The sequence below is a fragment of the Amblyomma mixtum genome, chromosome 1 (genome assembly GCF_055824585.1).
Source record: "Amblyomma mixtum isolate Tamu chromosome 1, ASM5582458v1, whole genome shotgun sequence".
NCBI classification, from domain to species: Eukaryota; Metazoa; Arthropoda; class Arachnida; order Ixodida; family Ixodidae; genus Amblyomma; species Amblyomma mixtum.
In genome coordinates this window covers 215,685,706-215,703,845 of record NC_143012.1, presented here as the reverse complement: position 1 = coordinate 215,703,845, position 18,140 = coordinate 215,685,706, and the positions used below count along the sequence as shown (strand labels likewise).

General features: G+C 49.1%; 1 protein-coding gene across 2 annotated transcripts in view; it reads left to right on the top strand.

Moving 5' to 3' along the window:
- Positions 1-883: 883 nt before the first annotated feature.
- LOC149370800 (sodium- and chloride-dependent glycine transporter 1-like) overlaps positions 884-18,140 on the top strand; it is a 110,946-nt gene continuing 93,689 nt past the window's right edge. Inside the window, exon 1 of one of the 2 annotated variants that reach the window (XM_089563190.1) lies at positions 884-1,487. In XM_089563190.1, coding sequence (XP_089419316.1) covers positions 1,452-1,487 — 36 coding nt within the window. In that variant the 5' untranslated portion in view covers positions 884-1,451. Of the gene's footprint in view, positions 1,488-8,272; positions 8,534-18,140 lie in introns of those variants that run through there. The other variant, XM_089563203.1, reaches the window with a different exon arrangement.

Below are 18,140 nucleotides of genomic sequence, written 5' to 3'. Positions count from 1 at the left end.
AAAAAAAAAGAATCCACTCTACAGGTTCGTTGACTATACTGTCATTGACAGCGAATGCCATGCGTGCAAGGAGGGAACATACATACAACGGCACTGTGACAGCACGCGAAAACGGTCAGTAAAGTACAATGACGTCCGAGTACTCTACATGTGAAAATATAACATCGGTTCACTCTTCAAACGCTTTGATGAATTCCATCAAGAGACGTAGTGTTTGTTGAACTACGGCTCAGTGAGAGGTATTTTGATATTTCGCGGATCTACATGCCATTCTACAGTTGTCATTCCGAGATTGTATTTTGTTGCTGTTTTATATCTTACCTTTCTGTCTAGCCGCCGGCCGACCCACAAGCCCCATGTTCCATGTAAACAGTCAATGCCGACTTTACACTGAGGCCGTCTTAGTGCCTTCCCGGGGTTGCCACACTCGCCGTAGGCACGCCCCTTTCTAGACACAACCTGTTAAGGCTGAAAGCTTTCGGCATCTTCTCAGATACCGAATCTGATGGGTTAGAAACGGTCTGCCCGATCTCCACGGGGTCTTGTTGAGCGAACGACTGCGTCAGTGGCTCCGATTGTATTCACTTTAGACGTTCCGAAGTGGTTTCTTTCCTGGATCGACATCCGAAAGGCAACGAATAAATTTGATTGTTTTTGCGGAAGTAAACAGCCACACGCGCCCACACGAACCCATCCACGAGCGCGCGCGAGCAGCTCCCCGCGAGCGTTCGGGCGCGCGCTGACCGCTGCTATCTCAAGCAGCGCCGCGCAGCGGCGACGGCGTGACGTGCGCGCCACGTTCTCTCCCGGTTGGTTCACTAGTCCCTCTCCCCTCCGCCAGCCGGCGAGAGGAGGCAAATGGGTCTATAACGAGAGACCAGCGCGCGCAGTGTGTACGCTAGAAGCTGGACGCGACGCACGTGCCTTTCCAGTTTCGCGATCAGCCCGCGTTACCCTCGCACGCCGCCGAGGCAGTCCATTCATTGAGGCAACCGCGAACCGCGCGGATCTCTCAGTCCTTACATACGCCACCATCCTCCCGAAACGCTATTAGAGAGCTGGGCCACCAGCTGCGTGATATTTTTCCTCCTCTCTCTCTATCATTGTGAGAAAGAAAGAGTACACATAAGTCACCTGCTGGCTCTTTTTTAGAGAGGAGAGCGCCACGTAAGAGTATATACCCGCCACGCGCGTGCGTTTCGCATCCGGCAAAGAGAGAGTCTACGCCAACTGAGCACGTTGTCCGTGTGTTGGATAGGGAAAATAATATCGCGACGAACCGTCCGTAGTAACCCTGATCTCGGAGGCGTGCGGACGACCCCGTTCAGTGATCGTCGGACCCAGCTCACGGAGGCGGTGATCTGAACTCTCTCTTCTTAGCGTCCGGACCCTCATCCGAATCGAGCCACGGACTCCGGGCCAAGGGAACGTCGTCCTCATCATAGAGAGGCATGGACTACTCCCCCGTCAAAGTGATGCGCTACAAGGTAAGTCCTCGATCCGCTATCTGCGCTTGAAAAAGCTACCCTGGACGCTACTCCCCACCTCCTTCCACGGAGGCTGGAGAGGACCGCTCCCTTCTTGGATTTCAAACTGTGTTCAGTTCCGTAGCTAGGAGCGCTATACACGCTGTTTCTTTCCACCGGCTCATGACGCCGGCTTGTGACCCCGTCTGTTATGGGTTTTTTTCCGCTCGGATAATAGCGCGCTCCGTCCCTTCCCCAACAACGGGGTCGCCAGTGGAAGTGCAGTAATCGATAGTCCTGATCTCGAAAGAGAGAGAGAAAAGGACTCGATGATATTTTTCTACCACATGGCGCGCACCTGAAAGAGTACCAACTCCTCAGTAGTTCTGATCCTACCTAAAATCCGGATTGACCGCCGTATTAGTGTTTATTGAAACGCAGAAGCGCGAATGTAAACACAAACACGTGTTCTGTGAGGTTTTTTTTTCCTCCGGGGTCTGGCAACGCTGTGAGCATTTTAACAGCCACTAACGGCAGTCTGAAAGAAAATTTTTAAAATTGTTAGGGACAAAACTTTTCCAGTGAAAAGTGGTAAAGGATGCGCGTACATAGTCGAAACTGCCCTCGGTGCTTTAAGTTCTTAAAGGTGTTGCTTTAAGTCGCAGAGTATATCGCCACATTTAGTGCGCAGCACTGAGAACTTTGGTTATATCCCCACATCTAAGACCGCAGTCTGCTTATACATCGAGTATATACTGCCAAACAAGGATTTTAAAGAAAATATTTTCAAATGAGTAAGTATTGATAAGTGCACGGCGAATGCTTTCCGAATAAGTTTGTTTTTAAGGAAAGGCAAAATGAAGATTAAATCCAGATTGGAGTCAACTGTCAAAATGTCTAAAATGGCGCGAACATGTCAAAAAATGTCACGAATATTTTAGCATCAGTATTGGCGATGTGAAGGGTATGAGCCTTAACCTTTCGTAAATTCAAAGAAGATGCAGAGACAAGCATATGGACACTCCAAATCCGTGTGGAAGCGTTGTGATTTGTGTGGACACATGTCACAAGAGAGCCGTTAAGCACGGGGAGTTGTTGGGAATTGTCTCATGGTTAGGCTTTATTCCAGCTTGAGCGAATCTGGCGGAGAGGCCGAGAGTATTTCTAACCTATTTTTTTCTGAATGACTAACATGCCTGGATGGTAGGGTGGATAACGTTCTTGGAGAAAATGTTTTAATATTTGCAGACTGTAAGGTACTGAAATATTGTAGGTAATGGTCCATTCTTCCGGCGCGTCGCGAATCTTAATTTTATAGTGCTTCCGTCGCTCGCATCGAGCAGTTAAGACCTCCATAGAAAACCAATGGGGAACGGTTTTGACGACAGCAAAAGCGTGAATTGCAAAAAAACCCAAGCCTGCCTACGAGAGATGTGATGATATATTGATTGATATAGTGAAATCTTACAAGGTATGGAGAAAAAAAACTGTACTCATGAACTCTTTCCCTTTCAAAGATGCATTTGTCCAGAATTTTTAGTTATGTAACGATAGTAAAGAGCAGGCTTAGAATTACAAGTTGGATTGCCGATGTCTCGTGGCAGTTAAACGCACTGACACGATGCCGCTTACTCAAGCACGATGTCACTTACTCAAGCCATGAACAGTGACATTGTAAGTCTAAAAATGTCGAAAGCGCAGCGTAATGTCGGGTAATGATCCGTCACATCGGCATTAAAGGATGATGTCGCGCATGCTGTAGTACATACACGGCTGCACTCACAGCTTGAGACGCCAGCAGGGGACTGGAAAGAACGTTCGTCCCACTTTTAATGCATTGTGAACTGCGCTGATGCCCCCCCAAAAAAGAAAAAACGTACCCTGGTTTCGTTTCACTCTGTTTGTAAACAAACCGACCTATTTCAGACTTGCTTCAAGAAAGACTTGGCTGAAAGAGAAAAACTTGGAAGTTCGTAACAGTTTTTTTTGATAACGTTATTTATTGCGTCAGGGCATAAAGGGAGTTGGGAAAGTAGAAAGAAAGAAACAGAGAGACGGTGTTAAATGAATGAGAAAAGGTGGTCCGATGTAATAAAGGCGGAGAGGGAAGCTATGATGTGGCCGCTGCGTCCAAACAATATTTGAGGACGGTTTGTTCGGCGGGAGACCCGCTGCTTGTTTGTGGCAGTAGTTCATTAAAGTTGATTGCGCACTGGTTAAGCAGAGAAGAAGGTAGGTAAGTATCAGTGCGAGGTCTAAGCGGAGATACATCTCGCTTACCAATGAAAGTAAAATGAATGAAAGATTAGGAATGTTATGCAGGGGAACGTACACGGCTGGCTAGCGTTCAACAAAACGGTCTTTCAGATCTGCCATGGGTATAGTGATACGGTTCATGAGGTCCGATTCACCAGCGTCAGCGCTTTATTGCCAGGTCCATTTATTCGAGATCTTAATCACTTGATACCAAGCGTGAAGTTCACGGGCTCAAATAACGTGTTATTAAACAAGACCAGACAAGTGACGAAGTAGAGGAATCAACAAAAGCATCGCGTCGCTTCGGCCCGCTCTCGAAAATCGTGGAATAATTCCGCCGCGATTTCGCATCTTCTCCTTTCCAGACGTGACGCAGAGTAAGTTTTATCGTGTGCTTGTTGCCATATTTGCACTCATGGCGACTTACTTGCAGTGCACGGAATCTCCCAGGCGGTTTAAGACGCCAGACGGGCTTATCTATGTGCATAATAACAACGCGACGCCTGGCTGACCCGCAATTATACTCCCTTTCGACCACGGCATCTTTCCGCAGCTTAGGAAACCCTCGGTAGTGACGTCATCACTCGCTTGCCTTTTAGCTCAGTAACTTTCCAGTCTGCCTCCTTGCACGTCGAGGCGATAAATTCCTTCGCCCACTTTTACCGTCACACCAACGCCGTGCCGAGCCTCCACTATAAATAACGGAGGAATGGGATACCTTGATAAGAAGCTGTGACCGCAACTATCTTGAGACGCATTAGACAAGCCAACCTCTCATATTCCAGTCATCTTTATTAAATATATATATTTTTTTCAAGCAGCGTCTTGAAGTCGAACTTTAAGTCGTGCTTATTTTCCCAGGATGGGTTTTCCCCTGCATAGCACGTTAGCCTGATACCGACAGTGATGCCGCCTTGCACTGTACAGCGTACTTGCAGAGAAGCGCAGCCTACTGGCGCTCATTATTTTACCGAGGCCGCGTATACCCGCTTTTGCGTTTCCCCCTGAGCCGAGTGACCTGCCCCTTCAATGGGTGAACCTATCAGGTCTTGTAAATGTTTTCAGAGACCCCTACCTTCACAGGGCAACGTCCACACGATTGCGATGGAATAGGGGATCCAGCTGTCACTGGGTGGGACAACACACTGGCCCAAACAAAATTCCCGTGAGGTTGTAGACCTCGTTTTTTTATTTGTAATGTCGAGTTGACCCATAGCTTGTAATGAGAAAACGGTTATTATGCCTGGGCCGCGCTGTATTTTTTAGTCTTGTCCATCCTAGCGTTAGATGAAGGCTCATCAAACGATAAACCAATTTACTTTGACGCTTTAAATAGTGAACCTTTATTTTGTATTACATTGACTCCAGAAAAACATGTCAGTGCAAGAAAGCGCGGCGTAGTATCACTTGCACCCTCAGTGTAAACAACAGGTATTTCGGAACGTTAGGGAACGCATCGCTACGCATTTATCCGAGCGCGTCGCGAAGCGTGTCTATGCAGTATGAAATGCAGATTGCGTGGTCTGTTGGGAGACATTCTCTCTCGTCATTTACAAAACGAGAGTGCAGAGACTCCGTCTGTCCGCCAGAAGTACCCGCTTGATGAAATCCGAGCGACGGCACTGGGGGAAAGAAAAGAAAGAACAAATTAATGAATGCAGAAAAGAAGACACCGGCACACGTTGTCCACTTGCAACAAGTCCTCTGCACACAGCTGCGGCACGGAATACGGTCCGCGCCACGAGTGGTACTGAATTGCGTTATGCCGGGGAGACGCCTTTATAACATTTTCTCTTTCTTTTGAGTCGCGTCCAGGCCCGCTCGTTCATGGAGTTCACATCCGCCCGATGACGGCTCGTGAATTACAATTGCGGCTCTCCATTTTTGCATGAACCGGTACGAATGCGATAGAAGGATCGATCAGCATGCATGCCTAACGGCGCCTGTAGATCGATATATCGCGATACACCGTTGGGCTGCGTACAGATTTGTGGTGTATAGCGGACGTGGTGAGCCGATTTCCTGCTTTTTGCCCAACTTCATTTTCAGCTACGCAATCAGATTGACGTCTTAAAATTGACGTCTGGGTTAGAGTTGGTGATATTCGGCAAACAGCGCAGAATAATGACAAGCTAGGCAAACTGAAGGACACAACACAGTCGTTGTTACATCGTCGATTTCCTTCTATGATTTACCGTCGTTCTGCGCTGTTTGAGAGAACATTCCTTTACGAGCTTCGTTTGATTCGCGATCCAAATCATGGACAGCCTTAGCGGGAGGTCTTGCAGCTTTTGTGTTTTCTTGAACTGAGAAAGTCATATAGACACAGTGCAAAACAATTTAAAAAAGTTAAAGCCCGCGTCGATGAGTTAAAGGCACGGTCCTTGTAAGTGAAGCTATGCAGCGCTTGTGTGGGTGCAGATTTGGCGTCAACCAATCAAGAGCCTCATGTTAATTACCCCAGAAACGCCGGCACGAAACAGCAGCCAAGGCTTCGACTAGTCATGGGCCAGAGTCACGTGGTCAGAATTGACTTTTAGGAATGCTGCCCTTGATCACGTGACGCGCGATTTACCTTTCCACAGGTCAGCAAGGCTTCGGTAATGCAAGCCTCAGAGAGAGAGAGAGAAACATAGGGATTCAAAATAAAACAAAAAGTAGGATCACTCGATGCGCAAACAAGAGAAAGCGCGCTGTTTTGCCGTGGTTGGCCCCTACACATGCCTCTATACCTTTACAATATACATTCTAGCGCTGCTGTAATGCCCTATAGCTGATTTCTGCCGCCGATGACCGCGGCCGAGGCAGTGCGCCGTCGGTATCTTGCTTTTCGCGCTGGGCTCAAGCCTCTGCGCGAACGGCGGTCAAAATAAAGTCGTACAAAAACTGACGGCTTCGCAGGCCGAGACAAGCCATGTGCGTGGAACGAAGAGAGATGACAGGCGGAATGCGTCCCCTGCAGAGCGACGGTCGCTAATGTTTCCAGTTGATAAGGCAAAACAAGTTTCGGACGTTATGAAAATTAAAGCAGGCGGGAAAGCAACTGGCAGTCATAGGAGGTGGAGGCGTACATGTACTGCACATGTCGGGAGATTAGTTAGAGTGAGAGAGTTTGTTCAGCTGGCAAGTAGGTTTCGTTTAGTTGAAGGAAACCTCAAATGACGTGCACAAAAGAAAGAAACGATTCCAACATTTTTCGCGACTTTGAAGACAGCAATAGCTCCATACCTCAAAGCAGTTGTTGTATGAGGGCGTCCATGCCCATAAGACCACGTGATCATAACCACAGGTGGCACAGTCGTGTGCCATTTGCGCCCTTTGCCTGCTGTTTAAAATAACTAAAACAGTGCCTTGCTCTCTCTAAGGGTTGCAAGTTGTTTCCGAGGCTGTCACTCATTAACCTGGAGAAAATCGCGTAGTTTTAACCGCATGCACCTAATAGCGCTCTCTTACCGTCATCCGTTTTTGGACTGGGGGACTTTTCGGAGTTGCGCGTAAAATAAAATCTTTTTCTCTTTCTTCAAGAAAGAGGTGAGCTACTCCTGCTCTTGAAAAAGGCAAGTATTTCACTGAGGAATGTATATAAAACGAAGGTGGTGGCAATGTACATTTGTCCAATTCTGTGTAACACCACGACGTCCTACGTCTTCCCACGCCGCAATTTCTTTTTGACCTGCTTGCCAGCTTAACTTCTGTGCGTGTTTGCCCCTAGCTTTATTGCCACTTGTCTCGCAGCAGCTCGACCGCATTGAGCACTTAAGCGCGTATTTGACGACTGCCGAGACAAGAGGAGGCCGGCGTATTTCCACAGCGCAACACCGCATTGCTTTATTTCGAGAAAGACGTTTATCTCCAGTCACGCGGAACCTCCAGCGCGGTCTGCAGTGTTTTCATTGCTTTATTTCCGTTAAGATGAGCAACAGCAATATGGGCCGGATGTCCGAAGGGGTAGAAATTTCCTTCAACCGGCAAAAAACCCGGTCATGTGGGTGGGAAGCATCTCGCTTCTTCGATAAGCTCGTCTAGACTCTGCAAAAGTCACACGAAAACATTGCGGTTTTCTCGCCGACATCTCCTGTCTCCCACGCTGTCTGCGGACGTTGTTTCATCTACCCGTTGCTCCTTCGACAGCTCTGTTACCACTTAGCGACGTCACACATTTCTCGATGGCACCCTTATAGCTTGGCTTCCCCGAATGTTACCAGCGCACATGTGAAATATCGCTTATCTTAATACACGCTTATCGGATACATTTTTATCGGCGCATCGCTATGCTCTACTTGCCTCTTAAGACGTTCAGGGGAAGTAGATAGCGCTTCGCGTTGAATAAACAAGAGTGTTGCAGCTGCACGTGCTACCCACTAAGAGACAACGGCGCGTCCCTTATCATAATAAACACGCTAAACGACTGCGACAAGGCGCGTGTCCGGCTTATATTCCTTTTATCGTAGCGTCTGATTCGGACGCACAGATAAAGAGCCAAGCACCCCTCTATATATACGAATGCGGCCTTCGGCGGCATGGGTTGGTCGGAGTCACGGTAATCGTGCGTCTAGACACTACGACGCCACGCCGTGTTTCAAGTTTGCGCGTGCAATGAATGGAAACTTCTGGGAAGGCGCGTTCTCTCTTTCCCCTTTCCCACCCCCCGTGCGGGACAATCGATCAGACTTATGCCGTTACCGAGTCCTCGTTTCCGCTGCGACTTCTCCATTCCGTCACGAAGGGTCCACGGTAACCGTGGTCTCTCTGCCGCAGCAGTTCCGTGACATTGCGTGTGATCACTGCGTGGTCATTTGCAGACGATGAAGGTAAGGGAAAATGACATTTCCTTTTCTGTTTGTTTGAATGGTACAGTAGGTTTAAAGGACCTTGTCGCGTATGCATATATCGAGAGAGGTAAATCTCAAATCGGGCTTACAGACCTGTAGAGCAAGAATATTTCATTCTGCGCTTGCAAAGCACAATAGAGAAAGCTGATTCTATTCTAGTATATCTTTCCCTATCTGGGGAAACAATACTGCGCCTTATCTGTCCGTCCTTGTCGCTGGGCTACTGCTTTCTGCCATTTGGAAGGTGTCCTCCATCTAGAGAGTAATGACTTTTAATATTACCCCTACCTGCGTATCCTGAAAGAAAAAAGGAGTTAAATATGGAACAACGCACTTATATCGCTAAAAAAAGAATTTCTGAACCTCTCCTAGTTCTCACAGCGCGCAAATAGTACAAAGAAGCACTGTTTTTTTTCGCGCATGTTTCATCATCATCATCATCAGGCGTAGGAGTAAAATAATTTACTCTGCCGAATTTCATTGATTGGATAGAGACGTCAAGGGCCATTCCCCACCGGAGTAAACTATGTAAATATATAAAAAAATTCGTAATGACAAGCAGCGACACTTCGGCTGTGGACGCATCCCTTTGCGTCAAACAATTACGGAAAGGCGTACATTCGCTCGGCATCCTTAATTTTATGGGTCCACCCCGTCCCTCGTCGTTTACTCTATGACTCGCGCGGCTGAGGTCCGCTGACGCACGCCGGGCTCCCGTTATCGGGCGAGTGAGCGGAATCCGCGGGGGAATTCTTGCGCAAACAGCTCGCAACTTCTCGGGGCGCTGGCTTCAGTTTCCTCGTCAGCTTTTTACCAGCGTGTACTACGGAAGTGGCATGCATGCTATAGCGTCGCCCTAGCCCATCGGAGTGGAAAGAAGGCTGATTCGCGCCTTGCCCAATATTTCCGCCAGAATGCGCCTCGTCGAGGCGAGAGCTTCGAGGGAAAGCGCACTTGCTCTCCGGTCTGCGTTCTTTTCACGGGCGGAGTATCGCTCGCGATATTCGCTGAGAGCTCGCGAAGCATGTCGCAGAGCCACATGGGCGCTCAAGTCCGAACTCCATTACGAAGTGAATTCGACGCGCTTAGGCGCTTCCGCGCCTAGGCGCGTGGTTCAACTCCTCGTGGAGTTGGCCGACTAGAATGGCGCAACTCTAGACTAAGTACAGGCTTTAGCCAAGGCATTGATGTTCCGTTCAGGAAATTTTTACTTCTTCAGAGAACTCGAGAGCTATAACTTGGCGGAGAGAGAATTTTTACGGAGTTTAAAGGGCAACAGACACCTTGTTTTAGTTGTTTGTTCTCTGCCTTCTAATGGCGCATAAGGCATTAGAATACATGGATCAGCGCGTGGTATTCGCCTACGGCCGGTAAATAATTTATAATTGAATTTCTTCTCTCATGCTCTTTCGGTTGCGGTTTCAAACGATTGCTGTGACGTGTATTTGGCAGGTCACGTGAGGCACAAAAAAAAAAACCTGCAGTATAAAAGCTGATGCGTAGATTTAACCCTATAAAGCATTTAAACCAGCCTAATATTAGAATGACAGCAAACGACGTATCAGCACTTTTATTTCCGTTGTTTTCATGTCTCAAGTCACCGAAAGGTAAACTACACGTCACAGCCATAGTTCGGTTGATGAAATAGAAAACGCTTCAAGAAGGAATTTAATTATAAATTGTTCAGCGGCCGAATGTCACGCGGTGATCCATGTATATTAACGTCTAACGCATCATTTGAAAAAAATAAAACACGCAAGCAAAAATTTGGTGTCTATAGTCCTTTAAAGGAACCTTAAGAACCAAACCAGGCAAAAATGGCCTGAAAGAAAAATATTTGGTCCTTACTGAGGGCGACCATACGTTGGCCTTTTAAGAAAGCGAACACATGGTTCGGTTTTACCTGCGGTGTTGGGATCCCGAAACTGGCGGCGTCCACAAGAGGGAAAATCAGAAGGCTACTGGAAGTGTAGGGTTCGCGCACGATTTGGTGACCAGCACTAGGAAAGGTACGGGGTTAAGATCAATCGCAGGAAAAGAGAACAGTGGTCAACCTAAATAATGTGAAAGTAGCTGTGGCTAAGTAGTGGGGCTGACTGCAAGTGACAGACAAACTGAGACAACGCAACAGGCGCGCCCCGCAAGCTGACGACCATGACCGTTTTGAAACTGTCACGCAAGGTCGGTCGCGAATTTTTTTCGAAGTATGAAACGTTTGCAGTGAAACTGAACTGGCACCGTTTGACATGGGTAATTTATCCCCGTATTGTTGCTGCTCGTCGAGGTGCGCGGTCATATTGTTCGCCCGTTCTAAACACGCACGCCGAATCAGTAGGTGGCGTGTCTGCGCGTATCGATCATGCCATTGTTACCCTTCGGGATCTTTTCCTTCCTATTCATCTCGTGCTTGCGGTTTTTGAGAATTGAGCTCAATCCACGCCACGTTCTGTGATCTTCGACAACGTGCTAGGCAATGTGGGCCAATCTGGAACCATCGCTTATATACCGTCATCCTCTGTCAAGGCCAATGTAATCATTCGCGTTGGGGTTATAGCATGGGGTATATCCCGCGGGGTATCTCCATATACGTGACGTAACCACTACGCAGTGGTGACAGATAGAATAAGAGCGTGTCAAGTACAGCTAGGAGACAGCGGGAAAGAGCTGATTCATGGCGCACATTTGAGTTCATGAATGCGCACATCGACCGCAAATGATTGGAGCGGAACCCGACTTTGCGCAACCATATCGATTCCACTAGCGAGTTAGCAAAACGCAGCGGAACACAGTGGTTATCAAATCGACCTTGTCCTCCCAATGCGCCGGGAAGACCAATCGATATCACGGCCAGTTGAACCGTCGCCGGTTAACCAATATCGAGGGGAGCCAGTGGGAGTGGAATGTCCCCTGCGATGATAACATCACATTCTTGTTTGGCGAAGGAAGAGAGATGTGACGGCCGGCCCGGCAATGTATCCTGCTTAGCATCAATCGAGTTGGCGCCCTCCTCACCCCGATTCGACGACGATCGGCGCGACGGCGCCGGCGTGCCGCCCGATGCGACGCCGGAAGCCCAGTGTCGCCGCGTCGGCCAGTGCTCCCTGGCGCTCCAGCTGTGTCTAGCCGGGTCCCGCGCGCACTGTTCCGCCACTGTAGCACGTTAGAGAGAGGGGGACCACACTGCGATCGACGTCGTGATCGATGCAGGCGCCCACGGGCGGGCGCAGCATGACGCTGGCTTTGCAAGCCTCGGACCGCGAACGCGACGCCAGTTACATCGTAAAGAGACTCTCCTCTCTCCTCGTTAGAGGGGGAGGAGGGAGGTTTGTTTACGATGCAGCACGTTCTCTGTAGCGTGTATACAGCCCCGTGCGGAAACGTCTGGCCTCGAGAAGACGAAATTAAGTTTGCGGATCCCGCGGCTGGAAGATGTACCCGAGCTAATGGATAGTTTCGGCGTGACCATCCTTGTGTGTCTAGTGCGCTTTGCGCCGGAAACGGCGTAGGACGTTAGCGCTAGCTATCTAGCTCACTCTCTCGCTATATATATCCCCGTCGGACGCGAGAACTCGCTGTGCTTTCCTCCGCTTGGGAATTGAATGCATGTCTATTCACCCGATCGGTACATACGCGCCGCTGCAGTGTCTTCCTTCGACGTGTCGAAGAAAATAAGTGAAGAAAACGGGGCGGACACATAAAAGCCGTGGGGATATCGGCGGCACTGCTATCAGTGCTGTGTTCCGGATGGTTGACTCTCTTGTTTCTTTTCTCACTTTTGTTGTCGGCTCCGTTAATTGACCTCCTCCGGGTAAGGGTACAATGTCAGCGCGCGAGCTTTAATGAGCTGCGGAGGGCGTTTGCTTCCTGCCGTCGCCTGTGCGTGTAGCGTGTGAGCACTTCCCTTACGCGATCTGATTGAGGGTTAGCGTCTGCCGCTTTATCTCTCGGCGCGAGACGATGCACGGCGCAGCGACAGAGGCCGCTGCAGTCGTTTCGACAGAGAGCGATGAACCGGACGCTAGACGGCGGCTTTTTCTGTCTGGGGGACGCCGTCGCGTGCACTGCGGCAAAAACGGTGCAGTGCTGGGCTCTGATGTCGCGTCGCGTAACGCGAGTTTAATTCTCCCGGATGTTGTGAAGTCGTGTTCCTCGGCGAGTTTCATAAACTTCGCGATTGCATTCAGTGCCGTACTCTCCGCTGATGACTGCATAGTTTTCCGAAGTGTTCCGAGCGTTTTTCCTTTCTTTATAGCTATATTTCTCCTCCAGGTAGGCTTGAGTAGTCAGGAACAATTAAGCGGGCGCTTTCGACAGTGACCTTCTGTGGTCACGTGATGCAGATAAGCCTTGTAGAGAGCGCAGTTATGGGTGATAGCGAAGGCTGTGGAGCAATTTTCGCGGTCATTTTCGTAGACCAGCAAGAAGGAAAGTCTAGAAGTGTTTGTATGTAACATATACAACAAGTTGTTTATGCCTTCTGGGGCGACTTTTATTCCGATCTGCACGTGACAGGTAAGAGAGGAATTGCCGTGTTGTCGGCCCCTACTTTGACCTTTGAAGTCCAGCGGAGGCTTGCGTCCACTCTGTATATGTGCGGGATGTACAAAATGGCGGGGCGATTTCTGCTTAAGCGCCTACCGCAAAAAAAGAAATGAAACGCGTTGACTAATCCACACTGTTCGCTTGCAAGCTGCATCAAATGCGGCATACTAACGCCACATACGTACACATAGCCATTCGAAGGGTAATTACTTCCAGGCGACGGAATAATTGCACCTAACCTCCATTTCAGATCAGCCGCGTAGGGAGGGCTACTAGATAGTGATTAATGGAACTTTGTCTTGCTCAGTAATTTTTGTCCGGTTCTCGTGACACTATTCGATGAAACGAGGCGGTAAGCAAAGCAGGAAAAAGATTGAATCAGCAGCGCCAGAAACACTCCGTCTATTTAGCCTGCCAGCAACGAGCTCGTTGAGGAGGGGTTCAGGCGGCGAACAAGACGCTGTACAAGCAACAAACGAGCCTCGTGAATGAACGACGGCTGTACACGTGTAACTAACCACCCGATTTCGCCACACCCCTCCAACGCGGCGGTCGTGTACTCGTACGCGTAAAATGAAGCAAGCGTAGTAGTACACATGCCGCCGACGTTTCGGCCTAGCAAGAAGGCTACGCCCATTCGCGTACACGTTCTTATTTGCTTCTCGCCTGGAGGCGAGGTACTACGTATTTCACACCCCCTCCACTAAATACAGACAGGGTGTGCACACGCTTTGTAAAACCGCCTCTCGAAAGGGGCCTTTTATAGCTCGATCGCCCGCCGGCTTTGGCAATACTTCAGGCGTGGGATCTCGCGCGGCTTCTCTGCGAGAGGCGCTATCCGCTCCTCGTCCGAGAAGCAATGTCGAGCGGCGGCACCTGCGCGTGTGCGAGAAACGAGTGGGTTTGTTTTGACGGCACTCTCCGCTCTTTCAGCGGCGCCGATCTGTTTGGGACGCAGTCTGCAGCTCGAGGGGCTGTTTGATTTCCCGTTCGCATAGCGGCCGTGCCGAAGGCGTTTGCTCCTGTTTGTAAAGTAGGGGGGGGGGGGGGGGGGTCTTCAATCCGCGGTTTCTTATTTCAGCATCGCGGCCTTTACGCTTGGCTGAGTGAAGAATCTACAAGTGGAGGCGTATCGATAAACGGGAGCCGGTAGAAAGAAAGAAGGAAAGGAACAAAAGAAAGAAAGAAAGAAAGAAAGGAAGGAAGAAAGAAGGGAAGAAGGAAAGAAAGAAAGAAAGAAAGAAGGAAAGAAAGAAAGAAATAAAGAAAGAAAGAAAGAAAGAAGGAAAGAAAGGAAGGAAGAAAGAAAGAAAGAAAGAAAGAAAGAAAGAAAGAAAGAAAGAAAGAAAGAAAGAAAGAAAGAAAGAAAGAAAGAAAGAAAGAAAGAAAGAAAGAAAGAAAGAAAGAAAGAAGGAGAAACACCAGAACGTGTTTGGATTCACTCGTATTTGGGAAGCAGCGGCCGCTTTTAGAACACGTTATAGGGTACATTGTTTCAATATCGCGATGATGTGGAGAGGAGATGTGTGAAACTTGTTTTTGCTGTGCCATTTTTTACAGGGCTCCGTTTATGGCATCGCAGACTTAGTAGGCGTATTCACCGTACTGGCGATGTTTTACTGAATTCTTGTGGGCTGCGTTGCTCTTTTGGCATCTGTACAACCTGTACAAATGTACGAACAGGACTGCCTGTCCGGCTGATAGCCTAGTTAAGACTAAACTTGTTGATATTGGTCTCAGGCTCGGCACATGACTGTTTCGAAGTGAACGTGCACCGACAAACGCCATGTTGTCATTATATTATATCGCCATAATTCGCTAAAGAGCATGCAAAGTGTAGAGTTTGCCTGATAACCTACTGGTTCAGGCGATATCTATTACTACATTCAAGTCGAATATACAAACAGTGACACGCCTTTCTGTCTGCTGCCTCTCCTGGAATTAGTCAGTGGTGCTTTGAAGAGAGGAACTTCGTAACTCTGAAATGAAAAGGATGCTTGACTTTGTGCCCTTATACACAGGACAAATCGGCCATTCACTTTCAAGAAAGCGCAGACTCGGAAAAGAAGAACGCTTACGCGGACCAATAACGCATTTACGATGGCGCGCGTGTGGCGAACAAAGCCCCCTAATTCAGCGATAACCTATTCTCTGGTGTAAGATATAGGGAGTGCCGTGCGGAGTAAAGCTGAAATAAGGAAGCGGCGGAACAAAATATAAGTCTAGAGGATTCTATATGAGAACTCTTTCATCGTTCCAACAAGCTTCCTTCCCCCCCCCCCCCCCCCCCCCTTACAAAACCAACCTCGGGTGCCCCACCAAACTTGCAATCCGTGGCGGCGCCGTTGCCAAGATACCCGAACATAAATAACTCGGTGCTCGCGGCTAGACGGGGTTTTTCGCAACGCTCGTTTGTTTTGGAAGTTCCTGTTGTAATCGGCCCCAGCGATCTCATTCTTTAAATTCCTCGCAGCCAGGAACCAAGACGCCGAGAGTCAGAGCTCGTAGCCTGCGGCGCCGTCTCAGTGCGCGGAACCGGTTCCATCGACAAGAATATAAAAGAGGGCATTTTTACTGAAGTCTGCGCGCCGCCGCTGTCTGGCGCGAGCAGCAGGGCAGGGCGGGCAAGCCTGCTTTGCGTGGGTAGACGCCGCCGCAGTGTAGACAGTGTTCTCGTCTGTGGCCGGCGCCCGCTCCACTGACCGTTCGCTAATCGGGCGCGGCGCGCCAGAACGATGAACCGCGAACTGTTTGCGTTTGAGTTTCTTGTCAGCTTTGCACTCTCGCTCGCAACTCTGCACTGGTTGCAGGAACGAGCCTTTGCTTTACCCTACGCTGCTGGTTGTAGAGGGAGAAGTTCAGCCTTTCGACGTCACTCTACACTTTAAACACTAATACGCCTATACTGGAGTGAACAGGGGGCAAGCTGACCCGCAATCTTCTTATTAAAGGGAGTGCTCTAAAGGACAGCTTACTCCCTGTTTACTCCTTTCTGCTTAAAGTAAACATTTTTCACGCTGTTGGCCAGCGTTTGCTACTCGCGTATAAACCGATGTTCAGATAATGTCACCAGCGCTGTACCTCCGGCTAGTCATTCTCACTAAACCAGAACAGGAGCCCCAGTGCGCATGCGCATAATTTGTATGTGCGAAGTCTTGCGGGAAAGCTCGTGTTCAGGCATAACGATGTACTCACCTGCAAGAAACGCCTCGCATTTATTTCACACGAAACAAGTCGTTGCTTGCAGAGAATGTTCGTATTGAATCCCGAATACTGAAGTGAATATCAGAATGTACGATTGAAACTGATCATTGTTTCATTTTGGACTATGTATACTCTGCAGCAGAATGTTGCTCCCCCCCTCTATAGGCACCACAGCGCACTGTGCGCTCGCCTTCAGAATCGCATTTTCGGTACGTCCTAAAGGAAATTTACGGCTCAAATGAAAGACAAGGCACGAAGACAGACGACAGTCTGGACACACGCTTTTAATTTTCCTTTAAATAACAAGAACAAACTTGCCCAGCAACTAGTCTTATTCAGTACGTCTTTCCGCAACGTTTCACGCAATTGTCCCAGTATATTTTTGCGTGGGATGTAAGAGCATCGGTCTCTTTATTTCACCAGAAGCAAACAACGATCATCGCCGATATGCCTTCCCAGCTAATAGGAGTAACCGCAGCCACTCGGCTTTTCGTCTTCAGGCTCTCGTAGACAAAAGCTCGTCTCGTGCCCTTGTTACATCAGCGCACAGCAGCTCCGAACCGCAGGCGGTCGCCTGTGTGTTGTGTACGCTTTCTAAACCACGACGAAAGGGTACGCCAGCTAGTTATTCGCCCCAGCCTTGGGCGAGGGAGACAGAGAGCAGTCGGCGTCGGGCTTTTTGTTCGGAGGGCGCCGAGGCTTGACCTGTTATCGGCGGTGGACGAAGAGAATCAACTCTCCTTCCGTCGGCACGGCTGGCCTGCCCACATACCTTCTACTCCACGCAACACGCCTTTGCTCTTCCCAGACTGTGTATGAAGAGGGAAGGGTGGGAGGAGAGAGGGAAAGGGTGCAAAGGCCGTTTCCGTGTTGTCAAACAGGATCGTTGGTCCGTGACAGGACGTAGACGCTCTTTCGCGCGCTCTTCTTTTTTTGACACACTTTCTTTGCCCAGTGCTGCTTCATAAGAAAGTCTTGGTGGGCTTCTCACTCGGACCTCTCCCCTGAAAATCCTCCCGCGAAACCAGCCAGTCTGCGGCGAGGGTGCGCGCGAGGAATTCGCGCTCTCCTTTGACGCTGACGCTCGTGTAAATAAGTCGAAGCGGCGTGGTTTGGACTTCAGCGGAATGGGTTGTTAGGTGCGAGAGGTGATCATTGAGCCAATGAGCTTTGCTGATGGGCCGAAAAGCGAAAGGATGAGTGCGCAGCGATTTATTGCGCATTTCCGCCGTCGCTTCACTGTTCTCGGTCAACCGTGCTCGCGATGGAGAGGACACGCAGTTCTTTCATTTTTTTTTTTTTTACAGGATTAGATGACGTTGCTCCAGCTTAGACGGCGAGCGAAAGCTGACTCAGATAGCCAGAAACACTTGCTCGAGCGTTTCACTCAAAAGAAGAAAGAAACGTCCGGAGTAGACGTTGGGCACGTGCGGTTTCTGTATATTGAAAGAAGAAAAAGTCTGTCGTTTCAAAAGGAAGACAGAGTGATCTCATTCAGCGTAGTATTTTAAAAGACCTCTAACACAAAAGTATAAGCCCCGTACACTTTCGTGCTGTTTCAACGAGTTCTTATAGACCCAGAAATTGTTTTTTCGACTTTTCCGCTCTAGCGCGCCATCGACTATAAGTAACATAATCCTAATGTTTATTACGCCAAAACCTTTTTGCATTGCGCCTTGTACGAGTAGGGCGCGTTGTTACTGACACCGGCGATTACTAGGTCAAACAGGTATCTGACACGCCACATATAGGCGACAGAATCAGACCGGCCGCCAAAGGCAAGCTAGAGTGTCCTGTCAGCAGCGGTCCCTTACCATCCAGGAGTCTCACAGACGCCATG